This window comes from Bombus terrestris, chromosome 2 (assembly GCF_910591885.1).
Source record: "Bombus terrestris chromosome 2, iyBomTerr1.2, whole genome shotgun sequence".
Taxonomy (NCBI): domain Eukaryota; kingdom Metazoa; phylum Arthropoda; class Insecta; order Hymenoptera; family Apidae; genus Bombus; species Bombus terrestris.
In genome coordinates, this window is record NC_063270.1 from 13,682,851 (window position 1) to 13,707,976 (window position 25,126).

General features: G+C 38.2%; 8 protein-coding genes across 10 annotated transcripts; 3 read left to right on the forward strand and 5 right to left on the reverse strand.

Annotated features, from left to right (window-relative positions):
• The first annotated feature begins 3,736 nt into the window (after positions 1-3,736).
• On the forward strand, positions 3,737-5,455 carry LOC100646170 (putative tRNA (cytidine(32)/guanosine(34)-2'-O)-methyltransferase). Its single transcript, XM_003393786.4, has 5 exons — positions 3,737-4,061; positions 4,152-4,221; positions 4,309-4,508; positions 4,578-4,972; positions 5,042-5,455. The coding sequence occupies exons 1-5, from the start codon at positions 3,941-3,943 to the stop codon at positions 5,363-5,365; spliced, it is 1,110 nt and encodes a 369-aa protein (XP_003393834.2). The 5' UTR covers positions 3,737-3,940; the 3' UTR covers positions 5,366-5,455.
• Positions 5,456-5,582: 127 nt separating this feature from the next.
• LOC100646053 lies at positions 5,583-7,835 on the forward strand. Of its 2 annotated transcripts, none has more exons than XM_048414458.1 (4): positions 5,583-5,716; positions 5,788-6,028; positions 6,152-7,276; positions 7,358-7,612. In XM_048414458.1, exons 1-4 carry the CDS (start codon positions 5,702-5,704, stop codon positions 7,486-7,488), a joined length of 1,512 nt encoding a protein of 503 aa, XP_048270415.1. In that variant the 5' UTR covers positions 5,583-5,701; the 3' UTR covers positions 7,489-7,612. The 2 variants fall into 2 exon arrangements, with proteins under 2 accessions (XP_048270415.1, XP_003393833.2); XM_003393785.4 differs by having other exon boundaries at positions 5,584-5,716; positions 7,341-7,835.
• LOC100646735 (probable U3 small nucleolar RNA-associated protein 11) lies at positions 7,744-9,127 on the forward strand. The gene is made up of 2 exons (XM_003393791.4): positions 7,744-8,195; positions 8,306-9,127. Exon 2 carries the CDS (start codon positions 8,314-8,316, stop codon positions 9,073-9,075), a length of 762 nt encoding a protein of 253 aa, XP_003393839.2. The 5' UTR covers positions 7,744-8,195; positions 8,306-8,313; the 3' UTR covers positions 9,076-9,127.
• A 5-nt stretch (positions 9,128-9,132) lies between these two features.
• LOC105666963 lies at positions 9,133-10,353 on the reverse strand. Its single transcript, XM_020866565.2, has 4 exons — positions 10,116-10,353; positions 9,917-10,042; positions 9,609-9,786; positions 9,133-9,531 (listed from the first exon to the last, which is right to left on the reverse strand). The coding sequence occupies exons 1-4, from the start codon at positions 10,195-10,197 to the stop codon at positions 9,264-9,266; spliced, it is 654 nt and encodes a 217-aa protein (XP_020722224.1). The 5' UTR covers positions 10,198-10,353; the 3' UTR covers positions 9,133-9,263.
• Positions 10,354-10,397: 44 nt separating this feature from the next.
• LOC100646617 lies at positions 10,398-13,030 on the reverse strand. Its single transcript, XM_003393790.4, has 5 exons — positions 12,872-13,030; positions 12,495-12,746; positions 11,155-12,408; positions 10,925-11,073; positions 10,398-10,846 (listed from the first exon to the last, which is right to left on the reverse strand). Exons 3-5 carry the CDS (start codon positions 11,573-11,575, stop codon positions 10,673-10,675), a joined length of 744 nt encoding a protein of 247 aa, XP_003393838.2. The 5' UTR covers positions 11,576-12,408; positions 12,495-12,746; positions 12,872-13,030; the 3' UTR covers positions 10,398-10,672.
• Positions 13,031-13,944: 914 nt separating this feature from the next.
• LOC100644119 (nucleolin-like) lies at positions 13,945-14,729 on the reverse strand. The gene is given in 2 exon segments (XM_048411158.1): positions 13,945-14,147; positions 14,150-14,729. Coding segments are annotated over 2 exon segments (783 nt in total).
• A 1,810-nt stretch (positions 14,730-16,539) lies between these two features.
• On the reverse strand, positions 16,540-17,835 carry LOC100646858. 2 transcript variants are annotated; one of them, XM_048414470.1, is made up of 3 exons: positions 17,523-17,835; positions 17,126-17,386; positions 16,540-17,052 (listed from the first exon to the last, which is right to left on the reverse strand). In XM_048414470.1, exons 1-3 carry the CDS (start codon positions 17,614-17,616, stop codon positions 16,679-16,681), a joined length of 729 nt encoding a protein of 242 aa, XP_048270427.1. In that variant the 5' UTR covers positions 17,617-17,835; the 3' UTR covers positions 16,540-16,678. The 2 variants fall into 2 exon arrangements, with proteins under 2 accessions (XP_048270427.1, XP_003393840.2); XM_003393792.4 differs by having other exon boundaries at positions 17,126-17,392; positions 17,523-17,833.
• Positions 17,836-18,114: 279 nt separating this feature from the next.
• Positions 18,115-23,666, reverse strand: LOC100644242 (nucleolin). Its single transcript, XM_012319867.3, has 6 exons — positions 22,894-23,666; positions 21,743-21,831; positions 21,228-21,416; positions 20,521-20,610; positions 19,844-20,012; positions 18,115-19,746 (listed from the first exon to the last, which is right to left on the reverse strand). The coding sequence occupies exons 2-6, from the start codon at positions 21,816-21,818 to the stop codon at positions 18,648-18,650; spliced, it is 1,623 nt and encodes a 540-aa protein (XP_012175257.1). The 5' UTR covers positions 21,819-21,831; positions 22,894-23,666; the 3' UTR covers positions 18,115-18,647.
• Positions 23,667-25,126: the final 1,460 nt, after the last annotated feature.

The following is a 25,126-nucleotide window of genomic DNA, read 5'->3' on the forward strand; positions in this document are numbered from 1 at the left end:
TACACCCTGTTGCGCGTATCTGACTTTTTACTCGCCGTAATTGACGTCCTATCAATTTGGTCGTATCAGCGTACCATTAACGTCTAATGACCACGTCGATAATGAAGACCAGAAATGACCGTTCGATTCCGTAATACGTATGTTCGACTGGTATTACGAAATACGTTACATTGTCCGAGACAGAATGGGGCCCGTGCTTAGTCAAGGGAAACCTTAAAGAACGATCCAAATAGAAAAACGTGATCGGTCGATAAGCAGGTTTCGGCCACGAGATTGGTTCACGGTTGTTTTCGTGAGAGCCCGTGCTAGGTTAGACATGCCGGCCTTGAGCTGAAATTCGTCTCGGGATAGAAACTTCGTGAGATTTTCGTGGTTCTGTCGGACGCCAGTGTTGCGCGCAGGAAACTGCTCAAACGATACAGGCAATCTTTCTTAATTCCGTTTCACGGTGCATGGCGCTCAATTAGTGTGTCACTTTCGTGACGAACACGTGCAATTTATTTTCCTATGTAGAGGTTTTCCACGCCAAGCGAAGGTCAAGTCTCGGACACAGTGTGCGATTGTATCGTAACTATTCATCGTCGTCGTCGTTGTCGTCATTGTCGTCGTAGCGTGTCCTTTGCTGGTGAACCGTTAGCGGAACCGATTACAATATTATCTATCCTGATCCAGACGCGCGATTCGCATGCAAACGCTTATCAACCTGATTAACGATTGATTAACGTTCAACTTGATAACGGACAACGTAATCCACGTGCGATGAGCGATTATGTGGCAGCTTGACAAACGACATTGTTGACTGGCAATTCATTACCGGTTGAACTCACCAGCGAGTAGCAAGATCGGTCATCGAGGTTCCCCGGTCATCTCGGAAGGTCGTCGTAATTACGTTTCCTATAGTTCGGCTTTATTGGTCAAGCAATGTCAAACGATATTAATTCAGAGCGGTGTGCTTCCTAGAGAAAACAGTGTCAGGGTTGTCCAAAGACCTTCTCTGCATCGCGCATAACAATATTTCGTACATTTCACGCTTCTTTGGTACTTCCCTTCGTTGGCTACCAAACGAATCAGAAACCGCGATTCGCTCATCTGTTGGCGGAACGCGTGCGCGCGACAGAGACATTAGCTCGTTCTTGTTCCTTTTTGCGAAGGAATGACACGAGCCACGATCCTGTCTTTAGAACGAGGATCGATAAACTCTAACGCGGGCGGAATGAATTTTCTATGACGCCATTGTATCTTTAGACGTAGGACGAGGCCGCACGAAGCTGCAAGCAGATTGCATCGCGAGCGATGCTGGAATGAATTCTTTCAGCGTTGGTTCGGTGCCACGCGAACTGTCCCAACACGGGAAGGCGCTCGTTGCAAAGCCGCTCGATTAAGGTCACGCTTGATGAAATGTATTAAGCCAATATCTTTTGAAGAAACCAACGACAGCACGAGAACGGGTATTATCAGAAGATGGGAGGGCAAGCGCGCCACAGAATCTCGCATGCCAAAAATAACAACTGGGTCATTTTAGAATTTCAATTACAAGCGCGAAACGATCGTAATCGATTCGACGAACATTGTTCGAACGAAGGTTCGCGACGAAACAATCTCCATCGTAACAATGGAACGAGTGTATTTGATTCGAGGGTCCGAAACGCCGCGTCGACCAGAACGCACGTGCTTGTATGTTATTTGCCCTCCGCCAAGCGTTATGCAACGCCCGCGAACAACAAACTCTCCGATTAAACGAGGTACGACGAACGCTCGTTGATGCGATTCGAGGGACATACGAACGCGTAAGACGTATCTGTCTCACGAGAGTGGCGACTATTGTTCGCACCAAGAGGCAACTATCTTTGGCATGGCGCCTCGATAACCCTTCGAACGTTATCAGGCCAGCTATAACGTGCTGTAGTTCGATCCATGAGCGTAATACGTAGTGTGTATTTTAAAGAATCGGTTGATACGTTCGTTGTTGAATAAATCGATAAATCTTGCTATCCTGTTCGTTCTGTTTTATGTCTTTTTTTTTTGACAAATTTCACGCGTTTTTAGGATAATCCCTACTACGTGGCTGTCTAAGTATCGCTATTTCGTAATAATTAAAAACTTTGACGTTGGTTCACTAACAGCGACAAAGATTATGAACGTGATAACGGAAATTGACAAAGATAACCCGATTGTACGATTACATTTATTTACATTTCTGTTGCCAAGTAGTTGTCAAGTTATCGGGTGCGCTAAATACCAAACGTATTCGAAACCCGATAATAAAGAGGTTCGCTGGAAAACACGCATCCACGTGATTAGATATATTTTGTTATTAAATATACACATCATATTGATGTTACGTCACGATTGCATCGGATGGACGATATATGAGAAGTAACTAACGAAACAGAAACACCACACCTCGTTTGAAATTCATAGACCGTAGTCTGGTTAGAAACCGCGTTTCCTCTATTGCAAGGATGTTCGTGCATTATACAGAAAGCCCTGACTGCACGCTACCGTCACAATCTTATCTACCACGTATCGACATTTTATCGGGCCAAAGAACGTTTATTTAGACGATCGTGCATGGTAACGATTCACGATTGAATCGATCACTCTTGCGCGATTGTTTTTCTTCAGCATGTGCACATATTTTTCACTTACTGAGTAGATTTTTCGCTTACGCGATAGAAATACCAGTAACGAAAAACAAACAATCGGTTCAGTGGTTGACGTATAGAAACATGTAATCGCGATTGCGTCGGCGACAAGAGTTCGGAAAGGCCATCTGCGGAAAATGGTCTTTGCAACGTGAATCAACAAAAACAAATTTCATAGGTCTATACATATTCGATGCGTACGCAAGGAATTGAAACAGGATCGTTTACGTTGCATAGGAAGCATGCAAACACGATGAAATTATGTAAGAACGATTTTACTTAAACTCGTGTTTCAGACAAACACGACACTCTCGTCCGTTTCACGGAAGAATAGAATAAACGTCGTTAATCTTTCAATGCAATCATAATGTGTGATTGTGCAATAGTAGAGAGCAAAGGGGATGAATCTTTTTGCGGTTACTGTTTAAATGAAACTTTGGACGAATGTGAGACCGTCGTTGATGTTCGTGAAAGATGAACCAAGTGTTGTTGTTAATAGTTTGCGGTAATATTGACTCATAAATAAAAGATAAAAGATACGATTATAAAAGACGATTATTTCTATCGTTTTTATTATCGAAACGGGAATTCCTGAGCTAGAAAATTAATGAAATAATCGTCGGGAAGGTATACAATGTTTATATAAAACGTCCAGGAAGACATAACAAACGTGCAATTTTCGAATATTCTCTACAATGCATCATCGTTGCATCTGGAAACTACAATGATTTTCTTCACCGTGGGTATTTTTTGTATTTTAATTGGAAAACGCGTATCCGCATTTGGTCCCGATAAACTGGCAGATAAAAGAGATATTCTACAAAAGATCTATTGGCCTTCGATGCGAAAATATATTGTTCCGTTTTAATTACTTCATCTATCAGTGTTACGCTTGATAGAAACTCCTCGATAATATTTGTGCAAATATTTTTCTTGAATGGCATATTTAACGACATAAAAACAAGAATGTTTAACCAACAAATGCAAAGTAGTTGCTTTTATTTTAAAATTTATCTCTTGGTCGTAGTCCGATACGTAAGCATCGTCCCCTACAATTTAAGAATTGTAAAATATTAGTCGTATTTGTACAGTAATGAACGCTGACTGAACAAATATTGAACTTGGCGGTTATTTTCTTAGTGTTACCAACAGATTAATGCTAGAACTCAGAAATACAGTTTCTGTAAGAATTTTTATGTTTGTCAACGTGAGGAACCTAAAGTCTGAAGGTAACCAAAACGTGAAACGACAGTGAACAATAAACATTGTATTGTACATTGTATTGTACATTAACTATGGGAAAAACATCGAAAGATAAACGAGATATTTATTATCGACGAGCGAAAGAAGAAGGATGGAGAGCAAGGAGCGCTTTCAAATTGCTTCAAATAGATAACGAGTGTCATATTTTAGATGGTACGTACGTGGTACGTTTGGTATACAAAAATAAATGACTCCAACACTGCACAAATAAAATACAATCTTTTGTTTATGATTTAAAAAAAGGAGTTAACAAAGCTGTGGATCTGTGTGCTGCACCTGGTAGCTGGAGTCAGGTTTTATCGCGAAGATTAAAGTATGTTGCAATCGATTTACTAAAATTCTAAGAAGAAATCAACTTTTACAAGATACCTAAATCTTGATTATATATTTTCATGAATAGCGAGAATTACAAAAAGGCTTTGGAAGCAGGAAATGCAACGCCTCCAAAAATAGTTGCGGTTGATTTACAAGCGATGGCACCAATGGAAGGAGTGATTCAAATTCAAGGAGACATTACCAACATTAACACTGCAAAGCAAATTATTTCTCATTTTGACAATGAACAAGCTGATTTGGTAGTTTGCGACGGAGCACCAGATGGTAAATTTAAATTAAAGTATTATTTTCACTGATAAATTATAATAATACTTACAGAGTAATTATTAACAGTTACAGGTTTACACGATATGGACATTTATATTCAATCACAATTATTACTAGCAGCTCTAAACATTACTACTCATATACTAAGACAAGGAGGCACATTTGTAGCAAAAATATTTAGAGCTAAGGATGTGACATTACTATATGCTCAGTTAAAGATATTTTTCCCCTATGTTTATTGCACAAAGCCTAGCAGTTCTCGTAATTCTAGCATTGAAGCATTTGTAGTCTGTAAAGATTATTCACCACCTGAAGGTTATGAACCTCATATGCTGAATCCTCTCTTAACGCATGAGCCGTGTGATTTTAATGAGCTTACAGGAGTTAACAGAGTCATTGTTCCATTTGTTGTTTGTGGTGATCTTAGTCAACCCGATTCTGATATGTGTTATCCACTGGATGTAAGCTTTTCTTATTTATCATGTCCACGTTGAATTATATTTTGTACTACCTATTTTCCTTTGTTTCAGTTTGAAGGGAAAGAATACACATATCATGAGCCAGTACAGACACCGATTGCACCACCATACCAAGAAGCATTGACTCTATTGGAGGACAGAGATACCGATTTTAGAAGATTCGATGTTAATGTAGTAGTAGATAATCTAAATTCCATGACCATTGCAGACTTTAAAAAGCAAGCAAAGCAGAAACATAAGGAGATAAATGAAAATAAGGTGACCAAGCAGCAAGACAACAAAAATGATGATAACAACGAAGATATATTGGGTCTTGACCAATTAATGTCTGCCCATTTATCTGATGAAACTGATAATAAAGATAATACGACGTAAAAATTTGCGTGTTATTTTATATTTTTTAATCTGATAAATTACATTTTTAAACATGTTGTAACATCCTGTAAATATATCATTGATTTCGTAGGAATTGTTTTTATCCCATATCCTTAACCCAAAAAAATATATAAAGGTGGTATTTTATTCATTACTAAATTTTCACTTTCCCTTTAATAATTTTCTTCTATATCCGGTCAATTACTTATTCACTATGTTGCTTAAATGTCAAGTGCCAGAAAGAATTGTTTTTATACATGTATACTTTGTATTGTGTTGACTATAATAAGATAGTAAACATTACATCGTCTCAGTTTGCGTTGACCCCGTCTAACCATGGCTCCAGTTGAGGTATTTATTCAAAGATTTTTCGAGTTAGAGTGTACAATTACCATTTATCCAAAAATTTTTACATTGAGTAGACAAACCGAACTTGTTACGTGTGCAAGAAATTATTCTGCTGCGCGTCGTGCCGGGAACGACATGAGGAGAAAAAACACAAAAAACGGCAACCGAACTGTCCATTCTGTATGAACGAGAAATTTTCGTTCAAATCCTTCGAAGATAAAGTTCTTCTCTGTCACATAGCAATCACGCACTTGCCTCTGTATTGTTATTTGTGTGGTGAGATTTTCAAACAGACTAAAGATTTGGAATCATTTGGTAATTATCACTATACTTGATCTTATTTTTCATAAGAAAAGTCAAAATGCGAATATAGTTACTACACACTTAATTTTGCTGATAATTAAAATTCATCTTTTATATTGTTTTCTATAAATAAAGGCACTTGCAAATGGTGGAAATCACAGCATCGGTATTCATTGGTGTCCAAAGAACAAAGATCCGTACTGGGTACACCACCTTTGGCTTCAGAAGAAAAAGCATCGTGCGAAAACAGTAGCAACTTCGGTTCATTGACCTCTCCTCCTGAACTTTATAGAAACACAAGTACGCCTATGGTCATCGGCCAAAAGACGAATTTAGATTTTAAAACACCGAGTGCTCCGAATTTCTCCTTGAAAACACCAAAAACTAATTCCGCGTTGAAAAGCAGTTTGAAATCTGACAATTCGAGCAATTACATGAGTTGCCCGTCTGCCACTATTCACGAGGAAACCCTCTTCCATTCTCTGCCACTGAACCAGGAAAATAAAGAATTTCCCCGAGGTAAATCGAAAAATCTAGGAATCATGAAGAACAAAGATAATAGTAACCCAAATGAATGTTATACGGACAATAATTGCATAGAAGATATGGAATTAACGAATGTTGAGGATGAAGTGTTACCAGATTCTCAAGCTCTGGAAATGCATCAAGGAGAGAAACGATCAGATTCTCTAAAGAAAGTTCGATTTTCGGACCAGTATGAGATTCCATCAGAAGCTAGTCCGATGGTTGCTCTCAATGTAACGGAGAACGAAGACTACTATGAAACGTACAATACGTTGTCCGATATGAAAGAGTCTCTGGAGAAATCGCAGATCAAGATTTACGAGGATAATGCCAAGAATATACAAAAAGAATATCGTAGTCCGGAAAAAGTGAATGTGAAAAACGATCAACAGCCAGATGATTCCTCGCGGATAGTGATGATGGTAGTCATGGAAAGCAGTACTAAGATGACGACGTCTGATCTAATAGAGTCTAGTTTAAAGAAACTGGAACGTATCGCTTCTAATACAAATCTTTCAACCAAAAGCAACAGTTCCCCTGGTTGCAGTAGCTCGGTGGTCTCTGTTGGTAGTTATTATACCGCTTCTAGTCATAATTGTTATTCCTCGTCAAATGAATTAAGTAGTCCTAGTAGTAGAGATTCAAGTACTTCAAGTAATAATACGGATGACAGTAAGTCCGGTGGAATTTTATCCGCGGTCGCCAACGCAGTGAAAAATGTCATGAGAAATTTGGGTTTGTATACTTTTCCTTTTTAAAAGTCGTATTTTTAAAGAAAATAAATTGAATTAATTTTTAGCAATCGGTTCCTACAAGAATGTCGAAAAAGAACAAGTTCTTTCAAAAGAAGGCGTTGCACCGACATCCTCCACTTCAGAGGCCTCAAGTTCTTTATCAAATTTCACACCTTCCTTTTTACAAAGATCAGGAAAACGACCAAGAGATGATATCGAAAACGCACCTCCACCGCAAACGTCAACGGAATTCACTATCCCTCAGACTGATTTGTGCAGTCCCGTTGCGAAACGACACCGTGGATGGTATAAAATTAAAGGGCGAGAACCGATTGCGAGAATGCGAAACAATCGACAACTTACATCCCAGAGAGGAGTGTCGTCGGAAACTCAGGTTTTCCATCAGGGATCGTTATCGGTTGGAAACACAGTTCTACCTCTTCCCGATAGAGCCCACCAATCTACGCAAACCGAGTGATAGTCGATAATAATTGGAATTCCAGCGATATCATTTTCTATAAGAAAAATGTTTTATTGAAATATATTTTTATGTTATTGTATTGGTGTATATTCTTTTATTAAATTAATCCACTTAGTATGTCAATTAAAGTAATTGTAATATTTTATACGTACTGTATTTATTTCATTAATATCGTAGATTATTTTTCTATTTTGAAGTTTAAAATATCGTAAATATCGTAAAGTTTGCCTGCTTTTTAATAAATAAGGTGTCATTTAAGTATGCTCCTGATGTGATTTGAATTCGTTACTTCTCGTGGCGCTGCTACAACTGGTATCGTATCGATCGATTGATGTTTGAGGTTATGTTTCTTAGTGTTACGACAGCCACTGTACGATAATATCATAATTTCTTTTCAAAGAAAAATTTTCTTGTTAATTTAATCGTGTGTTGTGTCTGGGTATGTTACACCTTTGTTTAAGACAGTATTACCATTAAACTCTTACGTATAGATTTGCTTAAGTATTTTTTGTTTTGATTTATCAAAAATATTCTTTCTAATTCTTTTAGTTTTGATAATGTCTTCGTGGAAGAAAGCAGCGAAAGCCACACAGAAGACTCATTGCGAGAGACATCAACCAGAGACTCGCAAGCACTTGGGTCTTTTGGAGAAAAAGAAAGATTATATTGCTAGAGCCAAAAATTATCAAGAAAAACAACAGACTTTAAAACTTTTGCGTAGACGTGCCCTAAACAAAAATCCAGATGAATTTTATTTCCATATGATCAATTCCAAAATTACAGGAGGTGTCCATAGAGAAAAAAAAAAATGTAAAAATCATACACCGGAACAAATACAGCTAATGGAGACACAAGACATTAGATACATTGCTCACAAGAGAAACATAGAAGCAAAGAAAATAAACAAGCTTCAGAGTCAACTGCATATGATAGATGCTGCAAATGAAACCAAGAATAAACATATCTTTTTTGTAGATGATTCGAAGGAAGTCAAAAACTTTGATCTTGCCAAGAAATTGGATACACACCCAGCATTAATATCCAGACGCACAAACAGACCAAAATTAAGTAAATTAAAAGATATGAAATTACCAGACATAGATGAGACAAGCTTGAGAAAAATTGAAAGTGATAAACACAATGCTTACAATGAATTACAAAAGAGGATAGAAAGAGAAAGGGAATTGACTATTATACAACAAAAATTAGAAATGCAAAGAGCACTAAAAGATAAAAAAATTACTAAACCAAAACTAGTAAGCAAAGAAACAAAGGATGCCGCTCCCATTTACAAATGGAAATTTGAAAGAAAACGATAACTTTTATTATCTGTATTTAAGGCGCATTTTTAATAAACAACAAAACAATCTATTTTTTAAAGTTTTTAATTAACTACATCTACAGTATAATTTATCATATCTTCGCAAGAACTTTATATCTAAGCCAGTTATTAATTAAGTATTTGGAGTAATCTACAGAATATTGTCATATTTTTTGTAATAATTAGTTAATCAATATCCACAACTGTTGTTGGTCTACTTCCTGGTACTGTTATTATTTCTACATCCGTTGATGTAGTTTCTTCAGTTTCCACCGCTCTCATCGTCGTCGTTTGAGTGCTCATTGCCGATGTCATTCCTGCGTTCATCGTCGTCGACGTCGTTCCATTACCTGGTATTGTAGGCAAGTCCATCGATATGCTAATGCAGTCGTAATTTAGTTGCCATAGTCGTTTCTTAGAGAAGATATCCAGTCGAAGGCAAGCAGTGATTGATCTTTGAGTCAAGTATAAAAAAAAAATTTAATGAGAATTATATGACATCTTTAAGTATTACATTCAAGCGTGTTTTACCTGGGAAATTTATTGAGTTCCAATATATTTACACATGCAGATGAAAAGTAACATCCTGGTATATTAGTGCAGAATTTTAATGGCTTATAGTTTGTGATTGTCCTACTTCTTAATGTATCGGAGTTCAACGCCATATCAATATTTAGTCCATTTCTTTGATAAGTAAGATTAACGCAAACTGCACGAGATAAAGAGAATTTTGAAGAAATAGTTGAGCCACTGATTCCAAAGTGATCGAAACCCGTCAATGAAATAAGTAGATTCGAAAACGATCAATACAAAAATAATTAATTATACTAAAGACTTACGCTTTTTTTCAGCTTTAGTGTATAAAATAAAAACACTTTGACAGCAGGAGCAAGAATAAGATGTGTTACAGGTACAATATGTCTGAAACGTCTGAACAGTTCTATAAGCCAAGAATCCTTTAGATCCTAATAAACATTTTATTTAAAAATGTGAAACTTAACTTTTATAACAGAAACTGAGAATAAATAAAAAACTGACTTCCTTCCGTAGCACCACTCGTCCAATAAAAAATTAAATGTAACCAAAATGAAATCAGGACGCCACATACTTTGGAATTCATGCTTAGTACCTTTCAATGGTCTTTTTCACTGTGGTACATTTACAGCACTGCCTCTTTTACCTCTGTTACATGGATACGTTACATCTCTCACAGTTATACTAACCAGCATCGACGATCGACGTTCCACAAAACAATATTGTTTCGACTCGGTGGTTGCTACACAGGATGTAATTACCGAGGTATAATAAAAAAAAAGTAGGTTTCAAATACATCTATTTATTCGTCTCTTGATAATGTACATTACGATATTCAGCAGTTAATTCGATGTTTCGAACGACGTAGTTACTTTATAAAACGTGACCGAACTCGTTGACAATCTTCAGACGATTAGTTTACGAATAGATCGTTGCGTTACGCTCTTAAATATAAAAAGAAAATATAATAAATAATGATTGCTGCCATGCAATGGCAGTAGGAATGCGTAATTGTACTATTAAGTCCTTCGCGACTGTCACGAACAGAATCTTAGGTTTCCTCAGAAATCAAGTAAATCGTCGTCATCGTCGTCGTCGTCGTCGTAATCATAATCGTCTTCATCCTCATCATCGTCATCACCTGGCAAGAATTCTATTTGACCTAATCCACCTCCGTCCTCTGGCTTTACCAGAGCCAAACCGTTTACACCGAATCTAATGCAATCTAATCCGACCTGGAAATATTTGCATTATTCGTAGAAACGTTGAAAAAGAGACGTCCCTTTATCCCCGGTCGTCAAATCAAAGCTCACCTTAAATATCGTGAAATCTTGAAACTTCCCCTCCATATTTATACACGTATGAATATTCCTGCCCTGGAAATAGATGTTATAAAATCGAACACACGCTTTAACGATTGGAATTCGTGGCACTGGCACACATATTGGCCGAGGATTCTTTCCTGAAATGCTCGTGAAATTGAAGTTATCTTTTTAAAACAAGGGAGAAATTTAAATATCCTATATGTTGTGACTAAACATACCAGATATGGTTCTTGTATACAGAACTCTATTATTCATCGAAATCTTCGCGGTAAAGCTAAACTCATCCGGATCGTACGTCACATTCACGCATGCTTTCTGTTTCCAAGTGTCGAATAAAATTCTAGAGCAACAACCGCAGACACCTCCTCCGCATTGGCAAGGACCTTGTCTCGTAGCGGTCACCTGAGTTGTGGTGTTCGACGTAGAATTCGTCACTTGTTTTAACAATTGTTGTAATTTCTTTGCATTCCAATTTTCTTCATTCTTCTTGGAATCGCCGTTTTTCGCAAGATCCAATATGTCATTGTCTACGGATGTTTCTAACGTTCTCTCCGAATCAGAAGCTCTCTTGTTAATCCGTTGCAAGGAGCTTTGAATGCAAAGAACAGCGAAGAAGAGTAGCAAACAGGCAGCCCTCATCTCGCGTCCTTAACGATGCCGGATTCAATGACTGCGGAAGAACATCTCTTCGTGAGATGGATAGTACTCCTTGTTGAACGTTCGACACTCGACTGGTCAGTTAACGGATATTTCATTCTGACCTCGTTTTACGGAGAAATTTAGGTTTACTTCGTACTGGTCGCACACATTTTATTTTCTACTGGATCGCCGTCGTAATCCGATTAAGGAAAAAAAGCGACGAGCTATCGGCACACGAAAGATTGAGAGTGCATGCTATAAAAAAAAAAAATCATAGCTCGTGTCAAGGTTTTTATAGGACATCATTTATTTATCGCGTAGTTTGATTCGATATACTGGCTTGGTACAAGTAATAAGAAACGATAACAGGTATTCTGATTTCATTCAACTTTATTATACGTTATAGTGATAAGTTTAAATCAACGAATAAAATTGTTACAATTTTATACTTAATAATATAATTTTACACCGATATTAATTCGTTTCTGGTATTCATATTTTTAATTGGCCAATTTATGCCTCTTGCTCGGAGGTTAACGTTGGAATGTAGTTGTTATAATCCAGATTGCTCAGAGTCTACTGCTGGAAATCTATTTCTTCGTACGTTTTCGATTCCATTACCTGCTCATTCTCTGGCAGTGCGAAGCTTTCCACGGAGATTCCATGTTTTCCAACATGGAAACATGGGATTTTTATGTGACTCTTAAAGAGCATAGCGTATTTAAGTCTGATGTTTGCGCAAACCCGTAAACCATTGGTATCAACAGACACTTGTGATTGTTCGCAAACTTTTACTGCTTTGAACAGGTCACCACACATTTCGGGCAAGTTCGCTACAATAATTGTGAAATATATCATGAGAAATTACCGTTTGGTATACAAATATAGAGGAATGAGAAACAGGAATAAAAGTGCTTACCTTTCGCGGCATGCGAGAAGATCGTTTTTCCGTTTGCGGTTATCTCAACCTTAGGCTCGTTACCGTTGACAAGTTTTGCGCATAATGAAGCTTTCATACTTTTGATATGAACACCGACGCAACAGGCATAAGCGTTCTGTTCACTTTTACATAGCGAACGTTGTTGTATCATTGCAAGAATGGAATCGCTCGTGTCTACGTCTAGTTCAGTTCCGGTGTACGGATCATAGTACGACACCGAGTTGGACTCGACTGCGAAAATTTAATCGATTCGATATAAAATTATCCTATGAAGCGGACCAACTGCTTAAAATTACTATCTGCTTCTGAATTAAATTCTTTCTAACTCTTTGACTTTCATAAAAATGATTTGTTACCTTCTTGAGAAGTTTCTTCATCGTAAGACGGAGCGCTCCAGGCAGCCTGTACCAGGAGGAGTGCTACGAAGATGTTCAACAATTTGAACAACATGATTTTGGTGAAGAACTAAGAAAAATAAGGTATATCACGATTTCACAAAATATGATTACTTTCAGCCGAATCCCATATTTATATACCCCTTCGTGCTCATCGATTAGATCAAATCAGCACGTGATTTTTACAAACGCACGTATAAAAAGTACTTGTTATTGCTTATCTCGATTGATAGATCATTTGAACGATTCATTGATAATACATACAGAAATATACGCCATGTTGTATACATATATATACATGTATATACATACTATACTTATATTATACCCTATAGTGTATATTATACTATAAATATCTCTATATGTAGACATTATGATTTACAGATTATCTGATTTTTGCCTTTATTGCAAACTACGTCGTTAATTAATTGCTGAATAAAAAAATCATTCAGAGAAAAAGATTAAAATTAAAACATGACTACTGAAGTGATTGTCAACATAAATAGATTCGTACGTTTTCGTAGAAGATAACGAGCTGCATCGATTACTGCATTCAAAATTATGCAATTCTATTAAAAAAAAAAAAACGTATGTGACCTTTATATGACTTTTACGTACAACCTACAAAAAAATTAATGACAAAAATTGAAATAAATGAAATCTTATCTGAGATACTTTTTCATACAGTAAGTAATTTACGTAGTTTATATGTACATATTAAAATCGGAGGATATATGTTTAATTAATACGTTTAATTACAGATCCAGTATATTTGTCAAACAAACACATAAGTACATTATTTTCCATTATTTTTATAAACACATAAGTACATTTACATTTTCAACGTAAAAAATCCATTAATAATCTTTGTACGTGAGCTCTTTCAACAAGTTTTGAATTGTTGTTATCTATTAGCAATTTTTCAAAATCATTAATTACTTAAGAAGCAAAGTGATTTACGATAACAAAAGATATTATCAGATTTTCCACTTTTTAACATAGTTGGCAATGATAAGTCGAGTTAATAAAGAGACCTAAGAATCTTGAACGGCAGACTTTGCTAAACATTCGACTGATCGATTTCGGAAACTACCGTCCCTTGATTGTTTCGATAAAACTCCTCCTTTCGATCCCTCGATAAGATTTAAAAATCTCGTTTCTTTGGTGTGACTATTGCTCCTCGAGTGCCTATTTCCTGCCAGAAGCCCGGCCAAGTCTAATTCGTAATCCGAGTCTCATCGTAAGCTACAGAAAACTGGTGATGCTTCTTCACTTTGCCCTGCTTCTTTCCATTCTCATTTTCGTCATAAACCAACGCGCTGATCATTGCATCTTCTTCGTCGTCGTCGTCATCTAAATCTTCAATCTCGCCTTTCTCGTCTTCGACCTCGTGATTCTCGTGTTCACTTCCGTCAACCTTCTCATCTTCGTCCTCCTCTGCTTCGCTATCCTTCTCGTTATCATCTTCATCGTCGTTAAAAATATCTTCATCTTCATCGTCGTCGCCACCGTCATTGTCCATACTATCTTCTAGAATTTCGTCGTCGTCGTCGTCTTCTTCGTCCTGAATCGGTTTCCTCAAGGGTTTCTTCTTTTTACTCTTCTCGTTTTCGATTTCGTTGATGCTGGAGCTCGCGATGCCAGGCTTCCTCGTATTCGTACCCGACGTTGTGAATTTCTTGGTCGGTGTTTTATCCGGCTTCGCATAGGACTCTATCTTATTGAAGAAGACCGTTTTAACGATTTCTTCGGCTTCGTTAACCGTCGTATCGGTAACTACAGTCTTGTTATTTATTTCGATACTGCTTTCTTCTCTCATCTTCGAGGATTCTTAATTATACTCGTTGTCTTCTTTGGAATTATTAGTGACGACGTTACTTCCGACGCTAGAATCTACTGGCAACGATATCAGCTTCCTTGGAATTGAAACTGTGAAGTAAAGAAATGGCGGGCCGTGATTAGTTTTGATTCTTCTAAGAGTGCCGAATCCGAGAATAATTCGACGTCGTCTTCGTCCTCGTCTTCTTCCGCAGAAGAATTTGGTACGAAATTTGCCAACAGTGCATCATCCTCCGAATCATCGTCTTCTTCATCATTGTCCTTGGACAAAGAAATCACGTCATCATCGTCTTCTTCCGAAACCTCGACTTCGAGTACTGGAAATGGTTCTACTGGACGTAGCTTTAGAGGGTCAGGGTCAAATCAATGATATTGCAACTGCGTATATCTTTTATTCATTCTACGGTTCACAGAAAAATACGAACGGAAGTCGTAAATTCCCGTTACGATTATATATTAGGTCGTCCGAAAAGTTTCTTTCGTTTCAAAAGGTGATAACAGATGAACAACAATTTCTGTTTTATATTATTTTGTGGTGGACGGTGAGACGTGTTGTTGGTTAAATTAATAACGAGACGAGTTGATTTCGTCAACTATGTTTACAGATATTTTAAAATGTAGAATACAAAGTTAATCGCAAGCGTTGATCGTTTGATGATACTCGTTATAAGATTGCGCGATACTGCGGTACTGATACTAATCGTTATACTGATTCGATACTGATATTCATTCACACTACTACTGACTCGTGGAGAGCTTGGTCGTGTATTTCTACTGATCGAGGGGGGTATCGAAAGGTTTGAACATGTCGCCGGTTGTAGGTTGCACGTAGCAGCGAAATTGCTTTGTCCAGAGTTTGTTTATTACATTACGTGCATTGTACACTGTTACTTCTCTATAGCTAAACAACTATGCGAGGCATCTTCGTATCGAAACGTCCTAAGACGCATATGCCGCTACAATTTTATTGAATTAGATATGATCCATTTCGTTCTATTTCTATTATTATGCTCGTGCATAATTGAATAAACTAATATAAAACAAAAAACATTTTGCGTCTATTATTTCCTTATAAAACGAAAGAAACTTTTCGGACAACCTAATATAATCGACGTCACGAAGTGGTCGATTTCCTATTTTAGAATAACAGAGGTGGTTGAATTGATAACACTGAGAATAACAGGTTACAATATATATTTTATCCCAACAACTGTAGACATAGACAGTTACGCTCGGTGCGTATAAATATAAGTTAAACAGATGATTGATCTAAAGATGGAAAACCAGTCAAGAGATGTAGACTAATCTAAGGATGACAACTACTGAAAAGATGTTGACTGATCTGAGGATGATAAACCAATGTAGTTCGGTGATGATGCTGACGCAGAGGAAAGCTATTGCTGGGTGTTGGTCGCCCCACCACTAGTCGCTTGCGGGTGGCAATGACCGTTGAACATAGGAAAAACGCAACCTTCTCATTTTTTACCTGATGGAGCAATAACAATAAGGAACATCTCGACTTAAATATATTTTATTACAATTAAGGATTATTGTGGTCCGATTAATTATATTTGCACAACCAGTGGCCAACTCGACCGAGGGATGGATTCTGGGTTGCATAAAGAGTCAGCTGACGTAACACAGCTAACGCATAAACTAGCTTCGAGTTCTGCCGCTAATTCTAAATGCAGTCTAAGGCAGGCTTCGATGAGATGTTTGGTGATTTTTGGATAATTGGAAATATTCGCATTTTATTCGATATACATGAAACAATAACAGGTATGGCCATACAGACTTGGTTCAACTTTATTATACACTGTACGTTATAATAATAAGATAACAATAGGTACTAGAAATTAATTTATAAATTAACGAATAAAATTACCGCTACTTTTTAGTTAATAATAACTATGTAATTTTACGCAGATATTAATTCGTCCTTAGTGATCGCAATTTTAATTGTCCAATTAGTGTCTCTTGCTCGGGAGTCAACATTGACATGTGATTGTCATGAACTTCCATATCCTGCTGTTCGAAATCTACTTCGTCGTATATTTCCGAGTTGGTTACTTGATGCTCTGACTCTGTGAAATTCTGATTCAGTAACAGTCCGAGACTAGCTGTAGAGATCCCGTCATCGCCAATTTGAACGCATGGAAATTGGAATCCCGAAAATGTAAAGTAGAGAAACTCAAGACTGATGCTCGTACAGGATCGCAAATGGTCATTAATATAATAAAAGTCGAATTGACCGCAAATATCTATAAGCTTGAAAAGACCAACACATATCGGGCGTGGATGCGCTACAATTAAAATATATCGTGAGAAAGCATAGTTCTATAAATATACAGAAAGAAAATGAAATAAAATTCTTACTTCTAAAGTAATGTGTTAATATTGGATCTCCGTTTGCGGTTATGACAGCTTTACTGTCTTCGCTAATTGTAATTCTAATACACACTGGGCCATTAAAACGAAAGAAACGAATACCGACGCAACAATTACAACTGTTCTCCTCGCAGTGGCATAGCGAACGTTGATATATCTTTGTAGCAATCGAATTATTTTGTTTTAAATCGGTTATCTCTGCGTTTAGCTCAGTTCCGGTATTCGGGTCATAGTATGTCACTGAATTGGCTAAAACTGTGTAAATACAATATAATCGATTCGGTATAAAATTGTCTCATGAAACGAGCCAAGTGCCTAAAATTACCATCTGTTTCCGAATGAAATTCTTTTTAACTCTTTGATTGTCATAAAAATGATTGGTTACCTTTTTGCAAAGCTATATTTTTATCGTGAGACGTAGAACTCCAGGCTGTCTGTATCAGGAGAAGTGTCACAAAAACGCTGCACAATTTGAACATGCTTTTGGCGAAGGAAGAAGAGAAAGGTGTGTTGCCGATCGGTTAAACCCACAAAATGATATCGATTGGAATGTAATACCGTGTTTATATACCGTTTCGTGCTCATCGATTATACGAAATTCACGCGTGACTTCTGTAGGTCTGTGTAGGGCACTGTCGATCCCTACTGATAAAGCGTTTGACCCACTCATGGGTATTTGATTGATTGTGATTATAGTCTATACTTCGAAATTATTTATTAATTATTTGCCGAACGGAAAGTTTATTTAGAGATAATGATTAAAATTGATGTTTAACTGATATACCATTTGTCGATGCAAATAGGTTTTTACTTTTTGTAGAAAATAACGAGCTGCTTCGATTGATGTATTCAAAATTACATAATCGCATTAGAAAAACGTATGTGACCTGCATATAATTATGCGATGGAAGCAACAAAAAGCTGGAAATCATTCAAATCCTCCGTGAACAATCTTTTCATGCAAGAAGTACACATCGTTCGTGTATAAGCTGATATGAGTTTATTTAATGCAGATATAAGTTTAATAAGGGTATATGTTTAATTACAGATTCAATAAATTAATTATATGACCATACATAAATTACATTAATTACTGTCTTAAATAGCATTAAATTATTTGCACAGATTTATATGGCGACTTTTTTATAAAAGTTACATTTTAATATGTATAACACTATCATATCTATTATCATGATGTCCGAATAACATTAGCGGAAAAGCTTTTTACAAAAAGTATTATACATACATTGTTATCTACTAGTAGTTAATTAAATAATAGAACGATTCTTATCAAAAAAAAAAGAAGCTATCAGTCTCCATACTTCTTAACATAGTCAACGATATATTCTTCGATTTAACAAAGAAGTCCAATCTTCGACGCTTACTTAAACTTTGGACTTAATCTTTGCCGATAATCGATTGATTTATTTGGAAAACTACCGTCTCTTGACGTCGGTTTCTTTTGATTATTCTATACGTGTATAGAACGGGACGAGCATGAATATAAGACTTAGAATCTCATTTCTTTGCTCTGACGACTGTCTCTCGAATGCCTGCTTCTTGCCAAAAGCCCGGTCAAGCCTAATTCATAATCCGAGTCATCATCGTCAGCTTCGGAAGACTGGTGATGTTTCTTCACTTTACCCTTCTTCTTTCCATTCTCTTTTTCGTCAAAAACCAGTGCGCTGATCATTGCGTCTTCTTCTTCGTCGTCGTCGTCGTCATCTAAATCTTCAATCTCACCTTTCTCGTCTTCGTCCTCGTGATTCTCGTGTTCACTTCCGTCAACCTTCTCATCTTCGTCCTCCTCTGCTTCGCTATCCTTCTCGTTATCGTCGTCGTCGTCGTTTAAAATCTCTTCATCTTCATCGTCGTCGTCGTCATCGTCGTCCAGACTATCTCCTAGAATATCGTCATCGTCGTCTTCTTCGCCCTTAATCGGTTTCCTCAAGGGTTTCTTCTTCTTGTTCGTTTCGTTTTCGATTGCGTTGATGCTGGAGCTCGTGATGCTTGGCTTTTTCGTACTCGTGTCAACCGCTGTGAATTTCTTAATCGGCGTTTTATCCGGCTTCGTATAGGAAGCTATCTTATTGGAGACCTGTGTAGCGATCTCTTCGGCTTCGCTACCCGTCGTATCGGTCGCTGCAGATTCGTCATTTATTTCGATATTGCCTTCTCCGCTTATGTTCGAGGATTCTTGATTATACTCATTGTCTTCTTCGGAATCGTTAGTGGCAACGTTACTTGCGACGTTAGAATCTACTGGCGACGATGTCGGCTTACTTAGAATTGGAATCGTGAAGTGGAGAAGAGGCGGAGGCGTGGTTACTTTTGGTTTCTTCGTTGCGGTTTCATCTTCGCCAGTTATAATATCTAACAGAGCTCCGAATCCAAGAACATCTTCGTCGTCGTCCTCTTCCTCGTCTTCTTCCGCGGAAGAATTTGGTACGGAGTTAGCCAACGGTGCACTATCCTCGGCATCATCGTCTTCGTCGTCATCGTCCGAACCGAGGCCAAAGAAATCGTCATCGTCGTCTTCTTCCGGGACCTCAGCTTCGATTACCGGAAGTGGTTCAGCTGGGCGTAACTTTAGACCGTCGGGGCCAAATCTATGATATGGCAATTGCGTAAACATTTTATTCTTTCTGTATGCCTTGTAAAGATATTATCGATTAATAAATATTATTAAGAAATAAGTGTTATTACCTAAAGCAGCTAACGCGTAAACTAGCCTCGAGTTCTGTCGCTGATTGTAATTCCAGTCCAAGGCAGGCCTTGAAGTGATTTTTAGCATCCCGTTTAATGGAATAAATTCTTCCACAGAATTTCGTAAATCCTCCAGGTAATGGGACGCATACAGGCTTTGGATTCTTTCCTAAAATCCCACAGCGTATAAATCATTATATCAAATCATCGTAGATCGTCATAGTAATCATAGAAATCGTTTAGGGAACGTGTTTCCTTATTCGTTTAATGTATGCCGCACTTTCTCCTCGAACGGTCGCGACGCAAGTCGATCGAGTGATGTTTATACGTTATGAATACTTTATTTCTGACGTAGCATTCGTCTCACAGCGAACAAACACAGAGGAGATACCGACTTTTTAACACAGTTTTCTAATTTTTCTCTAAACATTTTTCGAACCGATAAAGCGCACTCGTCTGTTAAAAGTGCAGCGCGTATACGTTAGTCGTGAAAGTCTCGACGCATTTCCTGAATTCCGGCAGACTTTTCACATCGTTTTGTTAAACGATTAACACACTTTTCAGGCAAATAACTTTTCTGGCTGTGCCGCGAGCTTTCAAATTGAGATAAATCTGTGATATGGCGCTTGTGACGCTATCTCCAAACTCTGAAATGTATGAGCGACGCAAGTACTTACCGTTTACGATTGTGCTTGTTAGAATGTTATCACCGAAGCTAAGTTGCACCGCCAAATTATCCCCTTGCAAGTATTGCAATGATGCGCATCCTGAAATGGACGATATTCTTGTTCAAGTCTTTAACAAGTATACGGAATAACATCTAATTATGTACTATCGCGGATAATCGAGGCGTTTTAGTAACATTTTTATGGACATTTCTAGCACACGGATTTTTTCATGTACGTGAAGATACTTAGATATGTAATTCTGCGTACAGTAATTCACCCTTATCTTGGTCGATTTCAGCAAGTTGCCAACCCAATATGTTGCGCTGCGATTCATCCAAAAAATTGTCCAATAAATTTTCTATTAAGCGTCGTACCAACATCGTACAATACCGAGTGTCGCAAAACTTCTATTTTCGCGATATTGACGATATTAAAAATTTTTTATTATTACATCATAGTAGCGATTCGACAGTTCGTAACTTCAAAAATAAACATTGAGGTTTCTATACAGACGCTTTTTTTATCCTCTCGACAACTAGAATCAGTCTTGGACACTCTGTGTACATGCTCGCGTTTAATTACATGCAACGATGTTTGACCGAATGGTCTATGAAGGATCTAACAACGTGGCATTTGTTTATCGTCCCGTTTCCTTTATTGCTATCCTTTCTAGTGGCCGCGTTCTATTACGTTCAATTAAATTACACAACGCTTACCTGGTCCTTGTAATTGCACCAACGGTATATGGAAGTCTCTGCAGCAATTGCATATGTTCTCATTGCAAGTGCAATATCTGTTCACGTTGTCGGTTGCCTGTTTCAACGATAACGTAGATATACCGACGTTACTCTGTTTAGAACCGCTCACATCCCTAATCGCTCTATCTTCTGCTTTCTCATCGCGCTCTATGGAATTAATAATTTAATATACATGTACGTTTGCCTTTTTCAGGAACAGGGAGCGCGAGAAAATTGAAGCAAATAAATTTTACGTTTCAGAAAGGATATACCGTGTTACGTAGGAACATGTAATTTTCGAACACAATTTTTAAGTTACGTTCGTTAGATCTCTAAAAGAAGTGACTTCATCCTTCGAAATTATATCTCTTATTAACTTCAATCCTTCAATAAACGTTTCCTTTCTACAAGCAAGGAAGCCGACAGTCACGTGAAATTACCAGGCCATTACAAGAATTGACGTTAACAATGTGGAAACTCTTGAAAATCATTACCGATCACTCTGCCGTACGCGGCGAACGCGATCAGAAGGACGATCAGTAACAACTCGACCACCATCGACAGCCGCATCTTCGCTCTTGTCCTGCAAATCAAAGTATGACGATGAGACGAGTACATCGTACGAAGTTTCTAAATCAACGAAGCCTAAAGATTCACGGACGCGAATATTCATCGCTTGCATTCTTTCCACTTGACATTCTCCGTATTTTCCTACCGCTGTCACTCGGCTCTGCTCAAAGGGAAGATCTTATATCGAAACGTATTGATATTCAACGCGCTACGAACGGTACGCTATCTCTTACCCAGCGATTGCAGTAAATTTTAACGAGGACAATAGGCACACCGTTTCCTGTTGACGATTTACAAAGCTTTGTTCCTTTGTTCCTTACTCTTTTCAAACGGAATAATTATTATTTATTAAACGTACGTATCAAGGTTTATCAGCGAAGTTCTCTTCGTTTCTGAAACCAAACTGTGCAGATATAGACCCGAAATAGAGGGAAGCTAACGGAACGTCGGCTGTCACGCAGAACTGCCGGATGTTAGAGATCCGTGAACAATGCGACCACGTGTTCACGCTTGTTAACGATAGCTCGGCAAAGGGTGAAACGCGCGGTTGATCCTCCGACGGGACCAATCATTTCGAGCAGCGAACTCGTAGGAGGAACGACTTTTTCCTCTTGTTTCGACTAATGGGCTCGTCACGACGCGTGCTAACTTCTTGTCTGCGACCGGTTGACCTAAATCACGGTCACGGCCAAAGACGTCTCTTGCAAGAAGTTCACCGTTCGGATGCTACCTGAACAACGCTTCAGGAAGCACACGCGTCAGTCAGCTTTGTGCGGAACAATACGCGGTCACGTCACGAGAAACGGTGATCAGGTACGCGTAGGTATGTGTCCGATCCTTCCGGACTTAGTTACTATGATTAATAACGTGACAGAAAATTGAACTTTTTCGCTCGAGTTAAAAGTCTCGGGTATAATTGGAACAATGAGAAGCCTACATTACATAGAATCAGAGATAAAGAATTGATTAGAATTAGATTAGATTAGAGCACTATTTCCATTAACGATGAAACTGAAAGCGTCTCGGTGAAAAAGAAGAAGAAATTAACGAAACTAGAAAACCTTTTCTCACTGACCTGTGCTACTGACAGAAGGTATATGCCAGACGAAAATTTCGTATAGAAGTCAAGAGGATCGTTGGAAAAAGACGTCTCTCTTCGTCGCACCCTTCAGCTCTTTTTTCCGACTCTTCGTCTTGCGGAGGCCAATGTCTAACTGAAGATGCCGCCCAACTCCCCCCAAGGTTTCTTTAAAAGTCGGTCAAGCCACCACCACCTGTCTCGACCGAGGCTACGATTATTAAGCATTCTAATTCGCTCTGAGTAAATAAGACAACGATTCCCTACCAGCCAGGGTATAGTATACCGATCGTGTGCGATCTCCTCCAATCGATACCTCAAATCGGATCCCCCTCGTTGCATCGTTGAAAATCAAAGCGGCTTTTCGCCTTGCCTTGAACCGATACCAGGGTCAAGTACGTTCGAGCCAAATGCTAGCGACCTTTCATCTTCGATGAAAGACTTACTCTCGAACGGTACTGCGATGATTCATCTCATAACACGACGAGATCGCGAAATCAGAAAGGGGAAGTTCTTATTTCTCATCCTCGAATGAATTCCAATTTGCGTCGTGATGTACATCGAATCGACGTGATGTAACGTGTATTAACCTACTCGTCCAAAGCAATAATGCCATTTTATAACAGATAGAAGGTAGTTCGTTTGAATTACCTTTTCCTCTTTTTCTCCTCTTTAAGAAATATACTGAATCGTAACGTTTTATTTTTGAAAAATATTATGTCGTATCTGCGAGAATCGAGATTCTTTAGCGAAGTTTATCTCGTTTTAATCATCCTTAAAAGAAAAAAAAAAAAAAAAATAAAAGAAAATTAGCATCTTGGGTCACGATAGTCAACGCGTTAGATTATAATACAAATGGCAGTTTATGTAGGTTTCAGCATGTTTGGACGGTATAATACAAACCTCGATCACGACGTCTGTAATAGACAGTCCCACTTCGCAAAAATTTCTATCGCCATAAAGTTACGTTGTCTCAAGGTAATCGCGGTGCATCCACAATGAGCATGCCGGAAATTCTTTATTCGTCCAGCGTGCAACTCGCTCTTACCACGTTACAATTATCGGACCTTTTCACCGACCTTCAAACTGGTCGTTGGTCTCGTATCCAACTGATTAGCCTTACGAATATCCTTTATTCTTATTTATAAACTTTACCTACTTACCCAAGATTTACCCATTCAGCCAGAAGATTTATCCTGGCAAAACCACGGGCCATCAAGTTGGTCTCGTGACATTTTTCAAGTATCATAAACGATGATAAACGTTCGCTGATAAAATCAACCGAGATGGCCAGTCCGAAGCGTGTTTTGATAGTCGAGATGGGGCCTTTCTCCGGTTAGTGGGTCGAAGAAAGTAGCGGTCAGGAGTGGTTTACCTTGGTTAATACTTGTTCGTCGGTATGAAGACTGCACAATGGAATTCAGTCTGTCAAACGTTGCGGAAGGCTGGGTAATTATTGTCGGGGATGCACGCGTTCGACTCTGGTGTATTTTAAGATAATGGGGTCCATGGTCCTTTGGGCTTCTAAAAGGTGCGACGAGATGAACGACGCCGAGGATATGTGGGTCATCAAGGGAAACGAGTTTTTACGTAACGTCAAGGGATAATCTGTTCGGATGCTGGTGTTCGTTTCGAAAACATAATCCAATCGGGAGCAGCCTGCAGTTTGTAAACAGGAAATTAAGTATCGAGTGGACGTTTAATAAATTGTCAGACGTTTCGCTACCGTTCATCTTCTTGCATCCTTCGGTCCGCAAAAATAACGATATCGAAATAAATTATATAGAGTAGTTGTATATACGTAATATATATGTGGCGCGATTCACGAAGTGTCCAAGCGGAACGACGATTCTGTTTGCCCGCGGCCAACCATGCGTACGCTTTTCCTTCCCCTTTCGTTTCAAATCTATTTATTTCCGTATTTGCGCGATCGATCAGGGAAAGCCAGGAATATTACGAGTCAAAGGCATGGCCGATGAAAATATAATTGCCGGAAAAAGAAGAATACTTCGTCTCGGAGAAGTATGGTCATCGTGGTCTCGTTAATCTCGTATTACTGTCATTACGCTCGTTACGATCCAGGTTAGAGAAGCAAGGAAAGAAAACGGACGTTATTATTAGACTGTGGATCTTTATGCATTTGTGGGGAATTGACGTGTACAGAAATATATTCTTATAATATCTAGATACTAAAGTCATTATTTAGATTTTAGCTTTTTAATTGCATTGG

Excerpts from the sequence above, each read along its gene's own strand:
- LOC100646858 (XM_003393792.4), bottom strand. The coding sequence starts at position 17,616 with ATGTTCAAATTGTGCAGCGTTTTTGTGACACTTCTCCTGATACAGACA. Across the intron at positions 17,393-17,522 it reads AAATATAGCTTTGCAAAAAG|TTTTAGCCAATTCAGTGACA; the intron begins GTAACCAATCAT and ends GTATTTACACAG. Across the intron at positions 17,053-17,125 it reads ATTAACACATTACTTTAGAA|CGCATCCACGCCCGATATGT; the intron begins GTAAGAATTTTA and ends TTTTAATTGTAG.
- LOC105666963 (XM_020866565.2), bottom strand. The coding sequence starts at position 10,197 with ATGAATTCCAAAGTATGTGGCGTCCTGATTTCATTTTGGTTACATTTA. Across the intron at positions 10,043-10,115 it reads GAGTGGTGCTACGGAAGGAA|GATCTAAAGGATTCTTGGCT; the intron begins GTCAGTTTTTTA and ends AATGTTTATTAG. Across the intron at positions 9,787-9,916 it reads CACTAAAGCTGAAAAAAAGC|TTTGCGTTAATCTTACTTAT; the intron begins GTAAGTCTTTAG and ends TATCTCGTGCAG.
- LOC100646735 (XM_003393791.4), top strand. The coding sequence starts at position 8,314 with ATGTCTTCGTGGAAGAAAGCAGCGAAAGCCACACAGAAGACTCATTGC.
- LOC100646053 (XM_003393785.4), top strand. Across the intron at positions 6,029-6,151 it reads TAAAGATTTGGAATCATTTG|GCACTTGCAAATGGTGGAAA; the intron begins GTAATTATCACT and ends CTATAAATAAAG. Across the intron at positions 7,277-7,340 it reads AAATGTCATGAGAAATTTGG|CAATCGGTTCCTACAAGAAT; the intron begins GTTTGTATACTT and ends ATTAATTTTTAG.
- LOC100646170 (XM_003393786.4), top strand. The coding sequence starts at position 3,941 with ATGGGAAAAACATCGAAAGATAAACGAGATATTTATTATCGACGAGCG. Across the intron at positions 4,062-4,151 it reads CGAGTGTCATATTTTAGATG|GAGTTAACAAAGCTGTGGAT; the intron begins GTACGTACGTGG and ends ATTTAAAAAAAG. Across the intron at positions 4,509-4,577 it reads TTGCGACGGAGCACCAGATG|TTACAGGTTTACACGATATG; the intron begins GTAAATTTAAAT and ends AATTATTAACAG.
- LOC100646617 (XM_003393790.4), bottom strand. The coding sequence starts at position 11,575 with ATGAGGGCTGCCTGTTTGCTACTCTTCTTCGCTGTTCTTTGCATTCAA. Across the intron at positions 11,074-11,154 it reads GTATACAAGAACCATATCTG|GAAAGAATCCTCGGCCAATA; the intron begins GTATGTTTAGTC and ends CGAGCATTTCAG. Across the intron at positions 10,847-10,924 it reads AAGATTTCACGATATTTAAG|GTCGGATTAGATTGCATTAG; the intron begins GTGAGCTTTGAT and ends AAATATTTCCAG.
- LOC100644242 (XM_012319867.3), bottom strand. The coding sequence starts at position 21,818 with ATGCGGCTGTCGATGGTGGTCGAGTTGTTACTGATCGTCCTTCTGATC. Across the intron at positions 20,611-21,227 it reads GGTGCAATTACAAGGACCAG|GATGCGCATCATTGCAATAC; the intron begins GTAAGCGTTGTG and ends CGTCCATTTCAG. Across the intron at positions 19,747-19,843 it reads TTACGCGTTAGCTGCTTTAG|ATTTGGCCCCGACGGTCTAA; the intron begins GTAATAACACTT and ends GCCATATCATAG.